Here is a 23928-nt window from a genome sequence, read left to right on the forward strand (position 1 = left end):
ATGGGTAAAACAGCACCTGGGGAAGGAGTTGGAGTTTCTACCCATGTGGACAGCTGAGTTTCAACTAGGATTGTCATGAAAAGCTTCAAATATTGCTTTATGGTGGCATACTAGCAGAAAAACATGCATTCAGTTTCCCTACTTTACAGAATAGGATCCATTGTAAAACAAATGAAATTAATAACAATTTATTAAAATAGACAATTAATAAAACATTGCTCATGGTTTTTAACTTTTTAGGCTTTCTGGAAACAAGTACTGCATATCTGACCAGAAAACATGATACGAAAATATGAAACTCAAGCCAATCAAACAAAAATACTGATGTGTGCCGTCTGCTGTGGTTACATTTCGATAAAACATCTGCACCTTCAAAATGTATGTAGCGTAATAGCAATGATTTGTTGATTAGCAGCAGGAAACTAAATAGTTTGTCTACATACAGCCACAGCATAGAAAAATGTTGGACTGGTACGACTGCAAGATTATTTTCCTGAAATGACTCTGCACCAATAACAATCTGATGAATCTTAGGTTAGAATACCAGCCACCCAATCAGCCTTCAGAGAACTGCCTGAAGAGGGCCTCTGATTGGCTGTCTGTAAAGGTTGGGACAAAATGAACTTGCAGGATTTCTGAAAAGCCTTCCGAGAGACTGGGTGCCACAAACTTCTTCCTGTGTGGAGAGAAAGTCTGTTCAAAGTGGGAAAATACATTCAGACATGCATTTATTTTACATGACATATGTATATGCTGCATTTATACAGGCAACCCAATTCTGGTCAAAAGACCAATTAGTGGAAAAAGATCAATCAGATCAGCTCTTTTGCCAAAAGATGAGAATTAGGCTGGCTCTGTAAACACAGCCATAAAGACATATTTGTTATATTAGTGTGCTCTGATCCTTTCAACCCAATGTAGAAGCCAGTGAATCCCTACTTTGAGAATGTGATGCTGTGAAGTCCCTTGATAATATCCAGTGTCACTTACTTGTAACTGTGGAAGATCATGTCATTGACTTTGAGGTGCTTAGTGGTGGAGGGGGCCATCTCACGGAACTGTACAGCACAGGAAGAGCCCAATAATGAACAACACTATGCATCAGGGCAGTATATCAGAGCCTATATTGAACTGGGTGTATCTCATGGCCTGTACATTATAAGGTTTAAGAAGTGTACATTGAACCAGATGGTTGTCGTTTAAGTCCCAGGTTGGGCTATTCTGTGTGTACGATTAGGTCGCAAGTTCGCGTCACCCTCTACTCTGAACTGATGAAGAATTAATCATGTGTAGTCTGGTATATACAGTTCAGTAGAGGGAGAGAGGAGACCTACTCTGTTGTTGTGCTTGGCCTGCTCCAGGGAGGCAGAGAAGTTGAAGCACCGACAGGACACGCCCAAACTCTGGCTGACGTCAACATACCTGGAGGGGGACAACGGATAGAAGTTACATGCTATTCCATACAAACACACTCAATCAAATGTCTCTGGTTTGGTTCATGCATGTAGCAGATTTACCACTCTCTGATATGCAAGTGGCTTAGGTTGCTCATGAACTGCAAACCAAAAGTGCTCCACACACTAGTAGGAGCACAGAGACGGGTACCGTTTGCGAGACTCAGGGTCTGGGTTGGTGTTATCCACCGCCACGCTGCGCCCCTCCTTCAGAGCCCGCTCACAGGCCGAAACACAGCTCTGCCATGAGCCCAGGGTGTCCTGACAAACACAGGTCAGGTCAGTGTGTGTATATGCGTGTGTGTGGATGTTAAGAGAGCCAACAGCACACTGACCCACTCACCCTGTTGACGTACACGTAACCTTTGGGGACGATGTGTGTGTGGAAAAAGGTTGATTTCCCGGCTGGATAAAAAAAGAAGGGAGAGGGTCGTCAGTAGAGAGAGGGAGGATGGCAGAAAAATAAGGAATGCACGTCCACTTACAAGCAGGGAAACCCACGGCAATGATTACTTCCTGCTTGGTGGAGGTGAGGGAGGCACTGGGCGGGTCATATAGACGGGCGTTAGAGTCACATTTCCTCTGGAGAGAGACACACACAGTCAGATGTGCAAGTGCACACACATACATACAGAGGCTTCAAAAGCTTCACATACGTATTCTGTGCAGACAGAATACCACAGATCTCCACCCGGTTACTCACAGGGTCAAATGGAGGAAGACTGAAGGGGGCGGTCTTCCAGCCCAGGAAGAACTCCTCTGGAGTGTGGAACTGCAGTCCAAGGTTCAGAGCAAACTAGTCGAGGTCGAGAGAGAGAGAGAAATCAGCGTCAGGCATTATTAAGATATGCAATGCCTGCAGGTACAACACCTGGTCATAAACTTTATCTACACCATAGCAAGAATGACCTTTCATACAGTCAGTAGACACAGAACATTATTCTCTGTTTTATTATCAACCCACTATTTGGGACATTTTTGTGTTTGGTGTGTCTGAAGATGCGCTGGAACTAGAGGTCAGGACAGACCGGTGAACAAGTGAACAGAGGTTAGTACAGGTCCTCTCACCAGTCGGTCACTGCAGGAGAAGTCCTTCTTCTTCTTGCCAGGAGCCCAGTTAACAGGCCGTCCCGCTGCGTCTGTGGCAGAGGAGAGAGAAAGTTCTCAGGCTCTCAGCTGCTGGACTGCGAGTACAAGTTCATCAAACGTGACCATAAGCAGCACATCACTTACAAGAGTCAGGATAAGAATAGGCTAAGTAAGAGGAAGATGTTACTTTGCTATGGGTTGTTCTGTTATTGTTGACTCACCTCCCACATAGAGACTCTGGCTTTTGTCTACAGCCACACCGCCATTTTCCTGCGAGAGGAAAAACATGTTGAACCATGTTTGTAGTTTGGGGGAGGGTTGGGAGCAGGGAAAAATACATTTCTAGCTGGAAGCAGATGGACAAATTTCTATTCCCATTCTATTTCCCACACCATGTCCTTGTTGAAGTATGAAAATGTAAACACTCACTATTGTAAGTTGCTCTGGATAAGAGTGTCTGCTAAATGACTTAAATGTAATGTAAATGTTGAAGCAGTGACTGGTCTATGTCATGACTCACCAGGGTAATGTGGCTGAGTGGATAACAAACAACTAGACAATGCTAAAGGGAGCTGGCTTTGTGAACCTGTTGCGACACACCTGTGTTGAGGTGGTTTGTAGGACACAATCATCATCTACATGTAATCCCTATTCACAATGTCTGATATGATGAGTGCCTTATGGTCTCACCTTCTCACACAGGTGCTCCCACATCCCCATCACTGGCTTCCTGTAGATCCCAGGACCAGACGCCACAAAGACCTGAGACACACACACAGTTAAAAGGTGTCCACATCTGAATTACACACAATAAAACACTGACAAACACAGATACAATAGTGAATCTGCTTTCAAGCGCCATCTGTGTGTTTAAATGTTTCTTGACTAACCTGTACGGGGAGCTGTAATGTCTTCAGAATGTTCTCCACTTTAGACTTGAAGTCCTCAGGCTTCAGTTTCCCCCTAGATATACCCATCTGATTAGTGAAAAACACAACCTGGGAGGGGCAACAGAGACATCGTTAGCTATTCATCTAGCCACATATTACCATTAAAAGGATGGATAAGAAATATTTCTCATAGAACAGCTTTGCCGTGTCCATGCTTGACAATACATGCATGTTCGCTTCTACCTTGTAGCCTTTCTTTAATAAGCTGGCCAGTTTGGGTTGGATCTCAGGAAAGAGAATCCTGTAAAGGAGATAAGATAACAAATAAAGGCAAGGAAATGACTCAAGTCAAGAGATGAGGAAGAGGGATGAGGAGAGAGCAAGCAAAGTGAGAGGAGGCCATACGCAAAGCCGGAACTTGACAGAACAGCAGACTGACTGACCTCCAGTCATCTGGGCTGGTGGGAAACACTTTTCCAGAATTGGTGGTGATGATACACCCGTCAATGTCGAATCCAGCAATCTGGGCCAGAAAGAAAGATGGGTCGGTTTTAAAATGATGTTACTAAAAGTAATTGTGTTTGTACTGCTTGGTTGAAAGCAAACTTCGACACAATTAGATTGTTGGTGGAAACAATATGTTCAAAGCGCTCAAATGTAGGCCTAAAACGTTTTCATCCTTGGATGGACAAAGTAAAATTATATTCAGCATCTCATTCAAACAACAGACTCATTGGCTTAAATCAAATATTGAGTTTTACAGAATTACCTAGTTAGCTCTTACCTTGGTGCTTCCAGTGACGCCAACAGCAGTGTAGAGCATGAGGTTTCCAATCTGCTGCCAGTGGCTTCGAGAACAGGCTGAGACTGATGCCTGCTGCTGGACACCGTCTCTGCTAGCCCCTGAAGCCCTCTCAGACATCTCCTGGAGCTGTCGGAGCTTCTCCTCAGCAAGCTTCTCAGCCTCGTCTTCACCCCCACTGTCTGAGCCTGTAGTCCTCCTACGCTTCTCCTGCGGGTCCTCCTCAGAACTGTGTGGCCTCTTGGATGCCTGCGTGAAATATGGTGTATTTTGAACAGTTGAAGTGATACGTTAGGTCCTTTTTGTTACTGTAAATATTGCTAGACAAATTAAAATGCATGCCATTTCCTCAGTTAAGGTTAACATGTTCTCATACCTTCTTGGGAGAGGAGGCAAAAAAGTCTTGGATGCTGCGTTTGGGACCTGTGCTTTGAAACTCCCTCCCTCTGTCGTTCTTTCCTCCTTTCGTCTTATCCAATGCTTTCAACCTTTCTACAACCTTCCCCTTATGGGCAGAGGATGAGGAGGTTTCGTTGGAAGCAGAGAACTGCACTCTGAAGGGGTGGCTCTGGTTAACCAGGTAGAGGGTGCTGTCATGGGTCAGTCGGCCAGACTGGCCTCTACCAAGACTCTCACTGCCCAAGGATGAGGGGTTGGGACCAAGCTGAAGAGGAAAACTATACTTTGACAGCAGTTACAGACAGGTTAAGCAGTAGTGTTGAGTGTAAAACTAAGATAAGAGAGCGTTGGCCTCAACAACAGGCACAATGTAATCATTTCATACCTGTGTTACAAGTACCTCCTTGTCTGCATAACAGGCCACCAGCTTCACTAGAAGGAATATGACACATTTTAGATAGTTGTGCAGTTTAGATAGCTGGAGTAATCCCACCGGACACCGCATTTAAAAAGCAGCATCACAATAATCTCTCCTTTCTCCTGAAGCCTACACTCATTCACTACTCTTCACACATTTAAACGCATTGAATTGGTGTACACATGGGCTAGAGGGAGTTTCCATATTCCATTCATTTATTTTTAAATTCATGAGGGAAAGTGAACAGGTGCACACTTTGGGAGGTAAGATAAATAATTAGAACATGGCCATTGGTACATATTTAACGTTAGCTAGCTAGTCCTCTTACCCTGGTGTCGGGAGCACTTCTTGTCAATAACTCCAGTCTCTGGACCACGACCTAGGATCACGGCTCGGCCATCGGCTAGTGTGACACGAGCGCCGGATGCACTGAGTAATGTGCACTGCTGCATCTGCAAAGACAAGAGACAGTAGGATGTAGGGAAAAACAAATAACGTAAGGTGTCCATAACATAACATATTTACAATGGGTGTAACATTAATTAGGCATGTCAAATGTTGCTTAAGTCAAGAGCCGAGCAGCAATTCTAAACGTAACTTTACGAAGTGTTGAACGATTATAGCTAGCTTTATAAGTTAAAAAGCTAGCTACTGGCTAGCCATGTATGAGTAAGAGGATTCGTCTCTTCTAAATCATCCATGGTTAAAAGCCTAAGCCAAGCTTTGCATGGTGAACACATCCACATCAGTCATTCAAAAGTGTACTCAACGTTTTCAGTTCACAATCACAACCAGACAAGAGGAGGAATGGAATATTGCCGAAAAATAGGCGGAACACTTTAAAGGTTGCACGTTCCAATTTTCATTGGTCCGTCACAAAAACACTTTCGTTTAGAAACATCCATCTCATATTTGATTCCGACCCTAGTCTGGGCTTGTCTTTCCCCATGTTAATTGGGATAAACTCCTAAAATACATTCTGTGGGAAACAGGATAGATTGTATACGTTTTGTTCTATGAGATGATCATCAGCTAATGTCACTTTTTGTGAATTTTCAAGAATGTATGTTGTAAAAAAAAAAGCACAAAGGCTCATAATTCATTAAGGTCATGTTAATTGACTGCTATTATCTCATAGGACAAAACTTATAAGATCTCCGAAACCTGTGTTAACCTCAGACCTTATTTTCAGCATTTATTCAAAAACCCTATTCTTTCCCCATAGGGATTGCTGAATGAACCTGAGGTAATTTATTCCGGGTTTAGGACTAAAGGTGTCGAGCTCGATTGTGTTGGGAAGAAAAGTGCAAGCATCACCTTGAAATGTAAGATTAAGGGCTCAATTCAATCCAACCCACATTGCAGTATTTACGCAGTAGCTCTTTTTCCAGTGGTCAAATTAACTCACAGATTGGGTCTTGGTTACTGTATAAAAACCTACAACTACACCCAGGGCGACCCTCTCACAGGTATGCTTTCACTTTTTAAAATTAGAAGTGTGTGGGCACGGGTTTAATATAGAAATAAAGGACTTTTTTTTAAGAACATAAAAAGATATCTGCCCCATGTGGGATTATGTTTTAGCAGACTGCACCACCAGTCATAGCATTTGGGAAACAAATACAACTATTTCTTGTTAAAATGGATGTAGCTACGACTATAGACGTATAATCCTCATCCTCCTTGACATAGTAGAGCATCATTATAGGATATGTTTCTTCATTTGTAACATTGTGTGATTTCAGTGGTAGCACCACAGGTCCAAGATGTGATGGGGGATAGGCTAACCCAGTGGTTCTCAAACCTCTCGTTGTGGACCCCCAGCCGGTTCATGTATTTGATCTATTACAGAACTAGCACACCTGATTAAATGTGTCAACTAACCCTTGATTAGGTGGATCAGGTGAACTAGTTCAGGGCTAAAACAAAATTATTAAATGTCTGAGGTCCCTGAGGAGAACCACTGGGCTAACCTAACCAGGTAAAACTAGTTGGAGGGTATGACATAGTAATACATCAGCTGTAAAACTGTTTTATATAGGCTATGATGGGACCATATTTTTTCTAATCAGGTCATATGTTTTTTTTTTTAATAGACAACAACTGATTGGACAATAGAACTAACAGGGCTGAGTTTTCTTTATGCAGGGTTACATTGTGTTGGCCTTTGCATCTGTAATTAAAAAGTTACTCACACAGTATGTCATCACTATTGTGTTGATTGATTATTTTCAGTCAATAATTTTGGATTGATAAGGTCTAGGTAGCCTAGCCACACAAAGTTTGTTCACATTCTCTTAAAACAAATACAGGCCTATTTTAGGCTATAAATACATGACTTCACTGCTTTGTTTCCCCTGGCCAGAGGGGATCAGAGCGCATAGGCTTCTCTAGGCTACCTGCAGCTGTGGTTGTTATCAGTAGGCTACAGTTGATCAAACTGAAGCACAGATTAATTGTGCAAGAGTTGGCACATCATGAGGCAAATCACTATTTTAGGCAAATCACTACAATCACTATTTTAGTAGTTATTCAAAGTAAATAAGGCATACTTTTCTGACTACTGAATTCCAGTGGTGGAAAAAGTACCCAATTGTCATACTTGAGTAAAAGTAATACCTTAATAGAAAATGTAAAAGTGAAAGTCACCCAGTAAAATACTACTTGAGTAAAAGTCTAAAAGTATTTGGCTTAAAATATACTTAAGTATTAAAAGTAAATGTAATTGATAAAATGTACTTAAGTATCAAAAGTAAAAGTATAAAATCATTTCAAAGTCCTTATATTAAGCAAACCAGACGGCATCATTGTATTGTATTTTTTAAATGTATTTGTGGATAGCCAGGGGCACGCTCCAACACTCAGACATAGTTTACAAACAAAGCATATGTTTAGTGAGTCCACCAGATAAGAGGCTGTAGGGATGACAAGGGATGTTCTTTTGATAAGTGTGTGAATAAAAAAATGTATTGTCCTGCTATAAGCATTGAAAATGTAATAAGTACTTTTGGTTGTCAGGGGAAATGTATGAAAAAAAAGTATATCATTTTCTTTGGGAATGTAGTGAAGTAAAAGTTGTAAAAAATATAAAGAGTAAAGTACAGATACCCCCCAAAAAACTACTTAAGTAGTACTTTCAAGTATTTTTACACCACTGCTGAATACCAATACTTCGCAAAGCAACTGCTCTCTACAGTACGTATCCCCTCGATCTCGCATTATTCTCTCTTACATAGCAGGCGTAAAAGAATCAGACCAGACAAGTAACCACGCAATCGATTATGGTCATTGTAGTTAATAATCACGTTTTCTGCACTATGTAGAACATTGGCCTTTTGGAAACTACAACTCCCTATTACATTGCACAGTTCGGGCATGATCTGATCTATTTCTGCAGCGCAATGTGCGCATTGAGCTCACAGAAAGGAACGAAATGAAATTCAAATAATTTAACTGACGTCAGTCAATTATTTGTTTAAAAACGTAAAAATAACCTACATTTAGGTTAATCCCGCAGCACAATGAGTTGGTTTAGGGGAAGAGTTCGCTAAAAGGGTTACATTTAGGGGAAGGGTTAGTTAACATGCTATGTAGTTGTTCGCCCACCCTCCTGTTATTGCCTAAAGCAACCTATTTTATTTGAGCGTACCGGATTCACGTTTACTATGTTACGTCTAGTCTATGCGCCCATCTGTGAGATGAGGTTGAAATCACGATTTCAGTGGTAGAGTTGAACAGATATGGGGCAAGATGTGCTAGATTTACTACTATAATAAATATCACCTTTGCAAGAACTGTCAAAAAGACCAGAATTGATGTGTTTGACTAAAACTAAGCCTAAAACATCAGGTATTTTTTTTTCATGAAATTTAGTCTCGAAAGGGTGGGTATAATTTCTGGAATGTTCCAACAGGAATATGTTCCAAAAACGTCGTAAAGTACAAGGTTGCCAACAAACAACGCATAGAAAGTAGCACGATCAATTCACCTAGCTAACTAGCTGCCGAATAGGAAACAACTCACCACGTAGCTTATTCTTAATGTTTGTCCATAGGCTACCAGAGTGAAGACAGAATTTTTTTCGGAATAAACGTGGTGAGTGACAAATTTAATGAAATTGCCCACTCCCTAACTTTGTATGCGTTGTTGTCGGAAACCGTGTTATTTACGAAGCTTCTGGAACAGATTCCTGTTGGAACGTTCCACAAATTATACCCACCCGAATTGCCCATGTACATTAACTTGGATAATACACTTATTTTTGATTTGATAGTCAGATGTCTGTTTTGATAAACCTATTTTGGGGGGGCAGGCAGGGTATTCTAATAGCCCATCTGGTAGTCCCTGTTATAATCCGAGAGTGGAAGACACACTCATCTCTAACATGTAGGCGCAACGTTTCCGAACAGTCCTCATTGGTCAGGATGTTGAATAAACTTCATGTGGATTTACTCTACCTGGTTTCCGCTGATTGTGTCCGTATGTCGGAGGTAATCAGAGCCAAAATATCCACAGGAAATGTTATTAACTCGACTTTCAGTAACTGGTCTGTATGGTTCTGTCGATTTGTATTTTCAGTTTGTTGTTTCAATTAGTTACTGATGCATTTCTGACCCGATGTAAACACTTGTACAATTTGTAAACAATTGCTGAGTCTAACCGAGCTACAGACCGAAAGTTGCCGACTTTTAATTAGCAGTAAGACTTTTAATTTATAGTAAACTGCAAGGAAACGTGCTTCGGTCGACGACAATGTTCGTTTACATTCGGCTATTGTTTACATAATGTGCAATGCGTCAGGAGACTGAAAATACTTACCGGAAATACAAGCTGTCAGCCAGAACAGTGCTCCAAAAAGTCTGGTTGATAGTTCTTTCCTGCGGACATTTTATCTCCACTTCCTTTCGTCAAAAGGACAAACAGCACAGACAACTGGTAAGATAAGTATACATATAATTGTATTCAACATTCTAGCTTGTAGAGACTCATGCGTCTTTTTTTCCCAGTCTGATTGATGTATTGCACCAGAATTGATGTGTTTGACTAAAACTAAGCCTAAAACATCAGGTATCTGTTCATGGGAGGCGGTACAGAGTCAATGTGCGAGGGCACCAGTTAGTCGAGGTAATGTAGGTAGGGTTATTAGATTATTACATGTAGGTAGGGTTATTAAAGTTACTTGGGACGTTTGTTCCGTATCACTCTGCTACCCTGAACATCGCGGTATATGTTGTACACAGTCTCGGAGACAAGAGAAAGGAGAAGAACAGACAGGTCATCATTGTGTTTGCGTTGAGCGGTTGAGGAACGTGAGAGACGAGGTTTGGAGAGCTGCGAAGCTGGCGCCGATCTGCAGGGAGAAAGGCATGCGCTTTGCAGAAGAATTGAGCAAGCGCGACAGGGATGCCGGTGGAAGCTGTGGCCACAAGTCGATGAGGAGAGACGCAGGTGGTAAAAGCATTCTTTCACCAGGGTGTTGCTGTCATTGACCGCCGCAGGATCTTTCACCAGGGGTTTGCTGTCATTGACCGCCGCAGGGTGGAGGCACGTGACTGACTGATTCACGCTTTACGAGTTGAAGCCGTATACTTTTTCAACTGGTGAGTTTATTCATGCAATCGTTTATCTGAACACGGCATATAGGTGATATTGCGTAGGGCGGTAATGTTTGCAGTGGCGAGTTTTGGATGTGAGCATTAACCAACGTAAGCATACTAAATGTGGTTTTTGTCCGTCATTTTGTTTCAAGATCGATATTATGTAAGTACATCTCCATTTATTTTTAATATGGCTTGATTAGCCTTCAGATATGTATTTATTTAAAGTTTGAGAGTTTAATTAAAGATGTAAACTATTGATATAAGATGTGTTATTACACGATCTATCCATTTATTTTCCTTTGTATGGTCGTTACTGTTCGTCAAGTTAATTTTGATGGGCATATGCTACTTTAATATTATTCAGGGTCCCTGTTCATTTAACTCTTTTTGTAGGATACTCTTCAATATTTATCTTTCCGAATTTATCCTTGAACACCAAGGGTTTACGTAACAATATAAAACGCAAGGCAATTTTTAGTTTTTGTAAAGATTCATTAAAGGCCAATTGTTTTTTATTTCTAGAGACACATTCGTCAGATGCTGACTTAAAATGTGGTGACAAGATCATTTTTAGCCATGGCTCATCTCATACTGCTGGTGTGGCAATACTTTTCAGACGTTTTCCAGGTACAGTTTGAGAAAGCAGGTGTGATGATGAGGGTCACTGGATATCTATTGTTTTTGAATATAAAGGGTCACGTTACATATTGGTAAATATGTATGGTTATAACATACAGTAAAAAAAAGTATCTTCTAATATCTAGTAAAGTCTTAACTGAGTTGAAAAACAAATATTCAACAGATATCATTATTGTTGGAGGTGATCATGTTGTTCCTGTTGACTGGATGGATAGGTATCCCACCAAGCATTCAGCCTATTGTGCCAGGAATCCCGCTTTCTGAGTCTGTTTTCTGCCTGAGCTGACTTTGTTTTGTTTTGGAGTCTTTTGTCTGAGGTTCCTGAACGCACCCTGTCTGGTTGCCAGGCGACGAAGCTAGGCGGGAGAACCTTTGATTACCCGCTGACCTGACATCCATTCCCTGCCGGATCGTTAGCAACGAACAGTATGTTGTGCCAGCGTATCAGCCTCATGTTTCCTGAGTTTGTTTTGTTATTCTGTAGTTGTTGCCGGTTACTCACTCCCGTTTACTGTCTACAATCATTCTCCCGGAACATTCAACTCCCATGCCTGGCCGTCGGTGGATTCAGTGACATCATTTGATCAACCTATTCACTCTCATCAACTCACCTCCGCTGCCGCTCCGTCTCCTGGATTATTCAATTTACACATCAAAACTACCAATAAATACTCACCTTCATTTTACTCACCTTGTCCTGGTCTGCTTCTGGGTGCTGTCTTAGAGAATCGTGACATATTGTTGTAGTAACTTAACTCTTCATTTCTGCTCCAACTTTCAACTTTCCAATATTTGGCATTCTCAGAATCCAACTTTTCTTGGTTTAACTCTACAACTAGGTACAGACAATTCAAATCTACAATTGATTATTGGTTGGTATCTTCCAGTCTTATGCATCTTGTCGGTGAATGTAGTATTTCCTCAGCTACTCTGACAGACCATTGTTCCATTATTCTTTCCTTTTGTTTCGATAAATACAAGATTTTCTAAAGCATACTGGAAATTTAACTCTTCTTTTAAAGAATGACTCATTTTTTTTACAGTCTAAAACTCTTATCAGAGAGACCTGTCTCGATTCTGCACTTCTACTATCAAATGGGACATTATTACATTCTGAATTTGATGTCTTGCCGTCACTACTGGTAAAATGCTAGCTCGGAAAAGATTCTCCAAGCAGATATTATTATTGTTGATATTAACAGGCTGAGCAATAAACTTGATTTAAATGAAGATGAAAAAGCCAACCTTGCTAAATGCCAATGTGAACTGGACGACATATACAACGATAAGGCACAAGGTGCCTTCATCCGATTGAGAGAAACCACAGGCTAGGAATAGTATTTCATCCATTTATGTAAATGACACTATCTGATGATCTTGAAGTGATTAATAAGAAAATACACTCTTTCTACAGTACGCTGTATCAATCTCATCTTTCGGAAGGCGACTTGGATTCCTTTTCTTTGGTTTCAATTAATAACTATGTTAAGCCTATAGAAGAAAGGTTTAAGAAACTGTGATTCTGATATAGATATGACTGAGTTGGACCAAGCCATTAAACAAATGCCTATAGGTAAATCTCCTGCACCGGATGGTCTGACTCCTGAATTCTATTGACATTTCTGGCTTGATATTAGAGAGTTATTGCTTTCGGTCTACAAAGAGGGTATTGCTAATGCTATCTTACCCCCTTCTTTGAGACAGGGACTAATAGTTCTTATTCCCAAACCAAAGGACTCTTTTTACCTGGACACCAATTACATTGTTGGCAACTGGCTATAAGTTACTAGCCCATGTCTATGCCAAACGTTTCAGATAGAGACTCTTTAAACAGCGATAATAGGATTAATTCCATAAGAGTTTCATTAAGTCAGTGGCTGCAACGCGATATCTCAATTTTGGGTTGCATTATTTTGTCCAAGACTGATTGTTTATCTAGAATCATATACCCAAGTCAGTCCCTTTTTCTTTCTTCTAATACATATTTTTTTTAAAGTCAATTCTGTCATATTTAGATTTGTTTGGAGGAATACAACACGTTATATTCAGAAATCTCAATTTGTGAAAGACAAGATCGTGGAGGTTAACAGGCTATTGATTTTTAGTCGTTAGTGGGTACTTTTAGAATGAAATAGTTGAATTTATGTCTGTCTAATCCTATTTCTATGTGGTATCATATCCCTAACAGTCAATTTAATAAACTTGGTGGACTTGAGAATTCCTAATGAAATGTGACTTTGACCCTCCAAAATTACCTGTGAATTTGTCAAAGTTTCACCAGCAAATTGTATTTGCCTGGAAAATGATATTCACGCACAATTTTTCCCTCCACAAAACATTGATTTGGAATAATAGAGTCATCTAAAATGAATAGGAAATCCATTTTCAAAGGACTTTGGTTTGACAAGGGTATTACTTTTGTATGTGATTTGTTAGACAACACTAGGGAGTTTCTGCCGTTTGATGAGTTCATTGGTAAATTTCAGGTTAATATTAGTCAGAGAGAATATATTTAAGCTTTGCAAAGTAATTCCACTTCCTTTACTTGGACTTATTAAGAACACTTTGTTATATTATGAGGTTGTTCCCTCTTTTCTAAGTTTACAAATGAATGACTTGAACCATTTGGATAAAATATTCAACAATAAGTGGATACGATTGGGAGTTAATTAAGTCATTTTTGGTGATTATAATTCAATATATTGCTATGGAAGTGACCAACCCATGCTATGGTTAAAAACGACTACCTTTTACCTTAATTGTCCAGTTATCCCAAAAGTTAAAGAAACCAATTTTTGAATATTTTCTTACATATGATTAATGATTTCTTGCACAAAATATTACATTTTGACAAAATGCCTTGTTTTTTTGTTCCTCTGATTCAGAATCTATAGAGCATTTATTTTTTCATGCCGCCATTCTAGTAAACTATGGCTTGAAATTCATGAATGGTTGTGTATAAAATCTCCAGAATTCCCTAAGTTTACCTTTGATGATGTTAAATGGCATTATGCTTATTCTTGTAATTCCGATCATAACTGTTTTATTAACATTATTGTTGTTATTTTTGCAATAAATAAAACAAATAAGCATTAGGCAACCCTTCTGGTATCTGACGGACTCCACCCATGTGAGCACGCTATAAGCTATTCATACAGACTCACTGTTGACAGATGCCTCCCTTTCCCCTGCCCCGCCTTGTCTGCTCAGGTCACAGTTGCCAGTCATTGGCCACACACACACCCCTCCCTTTTCCTTTCGCTTGGTTTGCTGATATGATGATCTCTTTATTCCCTTCATTCAGACTGTATGCTAAGTGGAATGTAACACAGCTTGCTGCTCTGCTTGCTCTGAACTCCATTTTCCTCTTGATTCTGATCTTCAGCGGTTGGTTTTCCTTTGTATCTAGGTAGGTTGTACAGATGCCTTCGTTTGTTCTGAACTATTTATGATACTTTTGTTGTAGAGATTACCGCAACGTAAAATTCAGAAACTTGTTTTTGTCATAGCAACAGTTTAAAGAGTTAAATGCATGTACATGGACTGTCAGCCTCCAGTACTTATACTGTTTAATACATATCTGTCTTTTAAAATCCTGTTTTTCTTCTCCACCACCTACAGGATCGTCAGCCTACTGACTAAGCCATGACCCAAACCAACATGTCCCGTGAGGAGGCCTACACTGCCCTGATGAGGGGGGTCAAGGAGCTGGACCTCAGCGGACCAAACATACCCAGCAACTTAGTTCTAATCGGCGACCAAGCCTTCCCACTGGCCATGAACTCCTGTGGCCAGGTCCTGATGGCTGCCTCATTCTACGGCCGAGGCCGTGTGGTGGTGCTGGGCCACGAGGGCTACCTCACCGCCTTTCCTACCCTAGTGGAGAATGCCCTAACCTGGCTGACAGGCTCCTCCTGTGACAGCACTACCGTGGGCGTCCACCAGAGCTGTAAGGCCTTAGCCGACAACCTCAGCCACTCCAGTCTCCAACCCAAGGTGGGGGGCTTCTGTGAGGGCCTGGGAGTGTATGTGACAGATGCGTACTGCGTGGGACCAGAGGTGAAGGAGCTGGTGGGGTTCCTGAAGGTGGGGGGCGGGCTGCTGATTGCTGGTCAGGCGTGGAGCTGGGCGGAGGAACACCCCAAACAGAACACCCTGCTGGGTTTCCCTGGGAACAAGGTTTCCAGCGTGGCTGGCATCTACTTCTCGGAGCACCTTGGGGAGCTGGGTACTCTCCCTGTGCCTCCACAGATCCCTTCCAACTGGCTGGCTGTGGCGTAAGTATTGGGCACTTCATAGAGAGAAGAGAAGGTGGCATATTAATATAGAGATACTGTAGTAAAACGGAAATGTGTACATGGTGTTATTTTGTGCCTCATCACCTCCTAGAACCAGCTGTGAAGAAAATAAAAAAGGGTTTTTATTTAACTCCAGAAATCACCTGGTTAAATAAATGTAAAAAAAAAATGGGTTATTTGAGGTATTTTTATGTGTCTAAGTTCTCTTGTCAAATCATACCTACCCTTTCACTCTCTTTTTTCCCTAGGATAGGCAAGGACTTCAAGGAAGACCTGGACTTCCTGCTGGAGGGCGTGACTGAGTTTGATATCCAGGGCGGGGCTATTTGCTCAGAGGTGCTGGTACACGGCCCTCTCGCATTCCCCATCGGCACCTCAAAGGACGGCAGGGCCTTTCTGGCCGGGGCATACTACGGCCAGGGCCGAGTCATCGTGATCACCCACGAGGGATACTTGGGCCGAGAGCAGATGTCCCCCTTCATGCTCAATGCCGTGCGCTGGTTAGACGAGGGCCGTAACGGCTTGGTAGGCGTCGTGCCCCAGCTTGGCTCCGCCCACACCCTGCTGAGCAAGTCGGGCCTGCCCTGTGAGAAGAGCGGCTTCAGGAAGGAGCTTAGCGTCTACGTCTGCACCTCCTACAGCGACGCCCAGGCCGGTGAAATCCAGGACTTTGTGGCCGAGGGCGGGGGTCTGCTGATCGGGGGCCACGCCTGGTACTGGGCCCAGACAAATCCGGGCCACAACACCATGACAGGGTACGCAGGCAACCACATCCTCAACAAGATGGGTCTCAGCCTGATGGGGAACACTCTGGACGCAGGCTGCTACAAGGCCCCAGTCCCGGGTCAGACCTGCTCCGAGGGCTTCCACTTCCGGCACCTGCTGCGCCGCTTTGCCAGCCACGTGACCCAGGGCGAGACGCTGACGGAGCATGAGGAGGCGGGTCTGAAGAAGCTTGGCAGCGACTGCGCCAATTACCTGCACATGCGGGCGCACGACTGTGCCTCGTACACCTCGGTGCTGGCCATGCTCACTGACGTGCTGAAGGAGACGGGCCTCCCCCAGGTGTGCCACAGCTGCCCGGTGATAAGCGCCAAGGACCACCTGCTGCTCAATGTTGGAGCGGAGGTGTACAAGGTGTGCCAGGATCCAGACGCCCTACTGCCTTACCTGATCAAGGACCAGCCCATGATGCCTGCCTTGTCCAATGCCAGGGTTAGGATCAACTGCAATACAGCAGGTCAGTTAGCTCTCATTTGCACTCTAAAATGGAGGATCATGGGTCTAATGGAGATGGTTTAGTCTTGGGAAGCAATATGAAACACCAGGAGTAATGGCTTAGCTAAAACGGGTGCAAGAAAATACCTTTCGCCATAGCTACTCTGCTTATGTGCAAGCCCATTGGTTAGTGTGGGAATACATGTTTCTAACCATACACTCAATATTATTCTATACAGTTGTGTTTGAATATAACCACTGCTGAACATTGTCTTAGGAGGAGAGGAGTGGCTCAGCACTGGTCTGTACCTTTCCCCTGGGATGAGGACGTACATGGCCATGCCACCACAAATCGTCAACCAGGGCTGGAAGGTATCCATTACTGCTTTTTGTTATGTCTTATCATTCTAAAGTCTATTGAATCAAATAATGTTTTATTTGTTTTGAGATCAAGCCCTTTAGATGTTGATGCAAAATAATTTTGTGGATTGATTGATTGATTGATTGACTGACTGATGCCCCGGTTACCATCAGGTCCAGATAGGCTGTCAGACTGACAACATTGGGAATTCGAACGAGCTGAGGCGAGCGCCAGTGGTTCATGAGCGCTTCCCCATAGACTCCGAGATGATGCAGGTGTGGAACCTGTGGGGCGGTCTCCTCTATCTCATCGCCCCTCCTCAGACCCAAGTGGAGGGGGTGGAGGTCATCATTCAGGGGGCTGTGCCGGCCCCCTACTACAAGACTGGTAAGTTGGGTGGGTGGGAGAGGGAGGTAGGTGGGGCTCTATGATGCATTTTACACTTTAGTCTTATAATGCAGCCAAGTGATGTATTACAAGGGTGTTACAACTATGAGTTGTTATAACTCACCACGGCTAATAGCAAGTGTTATAATGCGCCAAGTGTGCCATTATTATATGTGCGTGCCTCATAGAAAGTGTTACAGAGAGGGTATTTCAATGAGACTAACCTAGATAAATAACAGGTGAATAAAAGATAATACAAAGTACATACACCATAAAGAGAACAAAGTACATTACTTCATCCAGCCCCCTCATTTACTCATTTACAATATCTCTGTCTGGGAGCCTTTTGACTTCATCCAGGCAAAATGTATCTTTTCACCTCTTTTTAAAAATTTTATTTCCCAGAGTTGTATTCATGTATTCTGATCTGCTATTCATGTATTCCTAATACATAATTGAGTTGCTTCCTGCTCGCTGTTGCCATTTTGAATGTACGATGATGACGGCTGCCACAGATTAAAGAGGAAATGACAGAGCCTTTGTTCTATGTGAAACATCTGTAGAATACAGAGATACACTACGCTTAGAACAGCGATGCTCTCAGATACTGTGTAATTGCAGCTATGTTACTAAAACTGAACTCCCTGCTGTAATGAGAATTGATTTTCAATGTGCTACTCATCATTGTGGTAGGAAATCACACTGTACCAAATGTTTGTCTGGTAATATTCATCTTGAAGGCCATTTAATGTATGTTGCTCACCTATGCTAGGCCGATGGATTTCATGATTGATTATGAAGATGTGCACAGCCTAGTCATAACACTTTGTGAAAATAATAAATTCAGTGAAATGATCCAGGATTTTCCTCCAACCCTTGCCTCTCTCCTCTCTAGGCATGACCACACCTGCAGACTGGGCAGTTCTGCGGACCGCCCCTTCCCCCTGGGCAGAGATGGAGTTTGAGAACATCATCCTGACCGTCCACTCTGACGTGGTCCGAGGTCTGGACCGGCCTGACCTGGTGGCAGCTCTCTGGGATGACATCATGAGGGGGGTAGCTGACCTGGCCTCCATCCCCGCCAAGTTGCCCCGCAAGGAGCGCTTTGTGGCCGACGTCCAGATTTCCCATGGTCAGCGTCTGTTCCTTTTATTTCTTAGCATGGACAAACTGTCATGACTGGAATTGACTATGGTAGGGGACTAGGGATTGTGGAATTGCTGGATATGAACAGGAAAAAGAGATTATCTGAAAAGACATTGACCCAAATATTTCAAAAATGTATTTTGAGTCAGGTAGGACAGTCCCTATACAGTTTCTAAGGGAGCGAGTTGTTGTGCTGTAGAAAACGTGTGGTACGCAAGAGTGACCTACACTCTTAGAAAAAGAGCTTCTATCTAGAACCAAAAAGGGTTATTCGGCTGTCCTCATAGGAGAACCCTTTTGGTTCCAGGTAGAACCATTTTTGCTTCAATATAGAACCCTATATAGAACCATGTTTTAAAGAGTGTATTGGAGTGGACTGCACAACCTCTGCCCTGCAAGTATCCAGACATTGAGCTGACCCTCTCCCCCACCCACAGGATTCATGCATGCAGGCTACCCTATCATGATACAATCGTCCTCCGCCCCAGACCTGGTGAACCCTGAGGCAGCCCGCAGCTCGGGCCTGTGGGGGAGCAATCCACGAGCTGGGCCACAACCAGCAGAGAGGAGTCTGGGAGTTCCCCTCACACACCACTGAGTGCACGTGTAACCTGTGGTCCGTGTACGTGCACGAGGAGGTGTTGGGGGTGAAACGGGATCAGGCCCACCCCAACATGGCGCTGGCCAACCGACAGAGCCGTGCCGAGGGGTACGCTAAAGGGGGCAGGAATCTGGCCAGCTGGGACATGTGGGTGGCACTGGAGACCTACATGCAGGTGACAGGAGATTCTAGTGATGTATACTGTGTAGTACGCCCTGCTGCAGAGTATGTTGTGCACAAACCCTACAGTTAGTGCTTGTGAAAGACCGATAGGAAAATATAGATGCTTAAAAAAAGTGACTTTATCTCGGGTTGAGTTTGTGTAAGCAGTTTCTCTTTGTCGTCCTCCTTCCCACCAGCTCCAGGACCAGTTTGGCTGGGACGCCTTCAAGAAGGTGTTTGCTGCCTACCACACCATGCAGAACGTACCCTCGGACAACCAGGGAAAGATGAACCTGTATGCTGAGACCTTCTCCCTTACGGTCAATAGGAACCTGGCTCCCTTCTTCAAGGCCTGGGGCTGGCCCATTGAGCCCGCTACAGAGGAAAAGCTCTCTAACATGCCAGTGTGGAGCGACCACCCTATGACCCAGTATGGCTGAACTATAGAGGAGGTCACCCCCTTATATTGGGGGGGTCACAGGTCAGGGATTGCTGGTGAAGGGTAGGTACCGTTTGGTGACGGGTTAAGGTAAAGGAGTGGTGACTACGAGTTTGCTGGCCTGGTGTAGATATGCTACTGCAAGAATCATGGTTGTGTCTGCTGTGCAAAGAAATAAATCATTGTAATGGTTTTTGAAGTCATCACAAAGGGCTGGCTGAGGAGATTGGGGGTCTATTGTTGGCTATAAATGCAGTTGTATATTCTAGTGCACTTCAGAAGAGTCCTTGCAAGTGCCTTATTTATAATAAGTTGGATGTTTTACAGGGACTTTCATTCCAAATGTAATTACGTGCACAGTAAAGCACCTTATTCTGAAGTCTCATGTGTTTTGATACTGTATACAAAGCTAAAGAAATGTACCTCTTGTTATATACTTTATATTATTCTCACTTATTCCTAGAAAGCATATATAAAGAATAATAAAATATGTATCTCTCCAAACATAGTTCTTTATTTATCCACTGTAGTTCATGATGTCATTTTCACAGTAGGAAGCACTTGACTTGGCTGAAAGACTGATACTGATATGTGAACTGAAGTTTTAGCTCACGTTGCCACTGTCAAATCATGATTAGAAACCCATGAGTGGGAGATACTACTCAGTGTCTCAGTGCGCCTGGCAGTTGTTGTGAAACAACTCCCCTACTGGTGCGTTGGAGTACTGCTGCAGGAAACCGTTGAGCTCCAGCAGTGAGCGCTGGTCCACTCGGTTCTGCTCGGTGTTGAGGGCGGTGGCGCCACCGCTACGGACAGGCTCACCATTGTTGTCCACACAGCAGTAGGCGTTCCAGATGTACTCTGGGATATTGACGCGCCGGACGTTGTCCTTGACAATCCAGTTGTCTGTGGAGGGGATGGCGCCCACCAGCACGTAGGCTTGGGCGCACCGGGCCTTGAACAGGTCGGTGAGCTGGGACTCGTGGCGGACCCAGGCGTTCTGGTTGAGCTTGGGGTTCTGGGGCACCACGTTGGTCAGGGTGAAGGTGGCGTTACGACTGGGGACTTGGGGAGGAAAGGAAGGGGGGTGACCGTGTGAGATTAAGAAGGAGAGAGAAAGAGGAATATACTGTAGGTTTAATAATTTGTCATGAGATTAAATAGTAAGTGTTACAAAGTAGCAATGGCATGTTGAGGCCCACTTGGAGTCAACTTTGAGGCAACGTTGTGTGTTTGCTGGGTTGTGTATATAAACTTGGGTTTACCTTGTACTTAACTTTCAGCTCAATAGTTGACCATCACAGTAGTCCACACTGAACTAAGAAACAATTCTAAGAATCCTAACAACATTGGAATTGAAATGTTGTTGCATGAAATCTGTTCAAAGCAGAGCCGGTATTGTGGAGTAGACTACCTGCATGGTGTCCATTGGGGTTGAGATGGCCGCGGTCGAAGCCAGAGTGGGTGTAATCCTCATTGAGTGCCTGTCTCTCGCCCAGGTAAACCCCAGGGTGATCTTTCCCCAGCCAGTACCCGTCCTTCATCTCTGCACCCCACGTAAGGTTCACGAGCTGGGAGGGACAGTAAACTGCTGTTACAACCCCAAGCTTCAGAGCAATTCAAACATAAAATATTATTGATCTTTCTCAATTTTTTAGGCATCTAATAAAAAATGTTCCCCAATTTATTTTGGCGACAATCTGCGTTTTTGAATTTGGGTCATCAACGTAGAGTTATTGATGTGAGTTGTTGAGGAGACTGTCCTATGGCATGTCTGTTTCTAGCCACAGACATCTGCCCTGTTCTCATGACCCACCTGTGGCTCCACAAACCAGCGCTTCTCCCTGCCTCCTCCATTGCTGGGCTGGAAGCGGTAGGCTGAATACACAGCAATGCGGTGGTTGGTGTCATACAGCGTGGCAAAGTGGTACCTGTTGTAGAAGCGCTGGCACAGGCGGGCAGCGCCGGGGTGGCAGCACCCCAGCCCGGTACCTTCCCCTGGTAGAAATACTCAACACACTCCGGGATGTCCTCGAAGTTGGCCACCACGTCCCCCTCAACGAGGGACAGGGTTCCAGCCAGGAGAACACACAGAGCTACCGGGACCGACATTATTGGATGGGACGTTCCTACTTCCTAGCTGATTGCTTTCTCCTCGTGTTCTCTGGTCACGACTAGCTGTGTCTATCCACTCACCTGTCCAGCACCAAGCTGTGCCTCTGAAGTAAAGCCCAATGGTTGAACCCGTATAGCCCGTTTAACCAGCACTGCCCCTTTTAACCTGCTTTTCCACTTGTTACACTCTCATTTCCTCTATCTCTGCCCGCTTGACACTTGAAGGTTACAGAGACTGGATAGATCCAAATGTACATGGTTCTCTCAGGTGGTGTGTATGTGACATAGACCAGCTTTTATGCGTTTGCTGTGTGTACTCTGTTTATCTGCAACTTTTGTAATGCTGTATTTTCGCTGTATTTCATTGGTGGGGAGGAGAACGTTGATGTGAGGAGAACTTGACTTGCTCTGTCAGGCAGACTGTCTCTCCAGAGTGAGATACAAGGGATATAGTTGGTTTGATATAATGATCGCCGATCGCCAATAGGAAGCCCAGTACTCAGAATTTGGGCACTGAGATTTGTGTATACTGTTTTGTGATTGGAAGGTGTATACAGTACAGTGTGTGTTCATGTTAGTCATCAGTATGATGTCCTTGTGGTGTCATGCTGCCTATACAGGAAGCAGCTGTCTTAACACAAGCAGTCTGCCCTAGGAACAATAACAATCAATACCTATATCAACAAATCTAATTGTATTCATGACATGCGCCGAATACAACTGGTGTTGACTACAGTGAAATGCTTGCTTACGAACCTTTCCCAACAAAGCAGAATTTAAAAAGAATAATATTTTTTTAACTACACAAGGAATAAAATCAAATACACAAGAATGGAGCTATATACAGGAAGTACCAGATCAATGTGCAACAAAGCATCCTTCTGTCACGCTCACTATCTTCAAGCTCACTATCTTCAAACTCCCTGTCGTAAATAAGCCAAGGCGCAACGTGCATGGAATTCCACATCCTTTAATCGAAGTGAAACCAAAAACAATACAGAAAGGAAATGGAACGTGGTGTTCTGGGCTGCTCACAGGCAGCTACACAAAAACAAAATCCCACAATCACAGGTGTGTCACGTCCTGACCAGCAGGTGGAGTAGGTGTATAAGTTTTGGTCAGGGTGTGGCAGAAGGAGTTGTGTTTTCTATGTTCTGTCTAGGTTGGGTGTTTCTATGTAGAGTTAATTGGGGTGGACTTCCAATTGAAGGCAGCTGTGTGGTGTTGCTTTTGATTGGGAGTCCTATATTAGTTGGGTGTGTTTGTGGGGAATTGTTTGTGAGCACTGCTGTTGAGCCTGCCACACTGTTAGTCGTGAGTACTGTTTTTTGTTTTTTCTGTGGATGCTTTACGTATTTTTTTCATTAAAAGAATGAGTATCCATATACCCGCTGCATTTTGGTCTTCCCTTCAACACCACGACGTATTTCGTGACAAGGTGGGAAAAGGCTGCCTAAGTATGATTCCCAATCAGAGACAACGATAGACAGCTGCCTCTGATTAGGAACCACACTCGGCCAAAAACAAAGAAACAGACAACATAGAATGCCCACCCCACATCACACCCTGACCTAATCAAATAGAGAAATAAAACTGCTCTCAAAGGTCAGGGCATGACACCTTCACTCATGCTGCCAAACATACCCCCGTAAAACTGACCATCCTACCGATCCTCGACTTCGGTGATGTCACCTATAAAATAGCCTCAAACGCTCTACTCAACAAATTGGATGCAGTCTATCACAGTGCCATCCGTTTTGTCACCAAAGCCCCATACACTACCCACCATTGCGACCTGTACGCTCTCGTTGGTTGGCCCTCGCTTCATACTCGTCGCCAAACCCACTGGCTACAGATTATCTACAAGTCTCTGCTAGGTAAAGCCTCGCCTTATCTCAGCTCACTGGTCA

The 23928-nt window shown here is 43.5% G+C and overlaps 2 protein-coding genes and 1 pseudogene across 4 annotated transcripts; 1 reads left to right on the plus strand and 2 right to left on the minus strand.

Annotated features, from left to right (window-relative positions):
* Positions 1-172: 172 nt before the first annotated feature.
* Positions 173-10139, minus strand: pnkp (polynucleotide kinase 3'-phosphatase). 3 transcript variants are annotated; one of them, XM_014213969.2, is made up of 18 exons: positions 9871-10139; positions 5381-5504; positions 5020-5066; positions 4612-4899; positions 4218-4484; positions 3877-3956; positions 3677-3734; positions 3434-3541; positions 3234-3305; positions 2765-2813; positions 2523-2593; positions 2158-2250; positions 1940-2036; positions 1798-1859; positions 1606-1715; positions 1335-1422; positions 991-1058; positions 173-676 (listed from the first exon to the last, which is right to left on the minus strand). In XM_014213969.2, exons 2-18 carry the CDS (start codon positions 5502-5504, stop codon positions 556-558), a joined length of 1803 nt encoding a protein of 600 aa, XP_014069444.1. In that variant the 5' UTR covers positions 9871-10139; the 3' UTR covers positions 173-555. The 3 variants fall into 3 exon arrangements, with proteins under 3 accessions (XP_014069444.1, XP_014069443.1, XP_014069442.1); XM_014213968.2 differs by lacking the exon at positions 9871-10139 and adding an exon at positions 9510-9840; XM_014213967.2 differs by lacking the exon at positions 9871-10139 and adding an exon at positions 5823-5935.
* Positions 10140-10145: 6 nt separating this feature from the next.
* On the plus strand, positions 10146-20407 carry LOC100380713 (TRPM8 channel-associated factor homolog). The gene is given in 10 exon segments (XM_045724435.1): positions 10146-10652; positions 14596-14700; positions 14913-15568; positions 15838-16829; positions 17085-17179; positions 17342-17555; positions 18451-18687; positions 19139-19230; positions 19232-19477; positions 19662-20407. Coding segments are annotated over 8 exon segments (2751 nt in total). The 5' UTR covers positions 10146-10652; positions 14596-14700; positions 14913-14936; the 3' UTR covers positions 19905-20407.
* Positions 20396-22547, minus strand: LOC106592295 (endonuclease domain-containing 1 protein-like; annotated as a pseudogene).
* Positions 22548-23928: the final 1381 nt, after the last annotated feature.

This window comes from Salmo salar, chromosome ssa09 (genome assembly GCF_905237065.1).
Source record: "Salmo salar chromosome ssa09, Ssal_v3.1, whole genome shotgun sequence".
Lineage (NCBI taxonomy): Eukaryota > Metazoa > Chordata > Actinopteri > Salmoniformes > Salmonidae > Salmo > Salmo salar.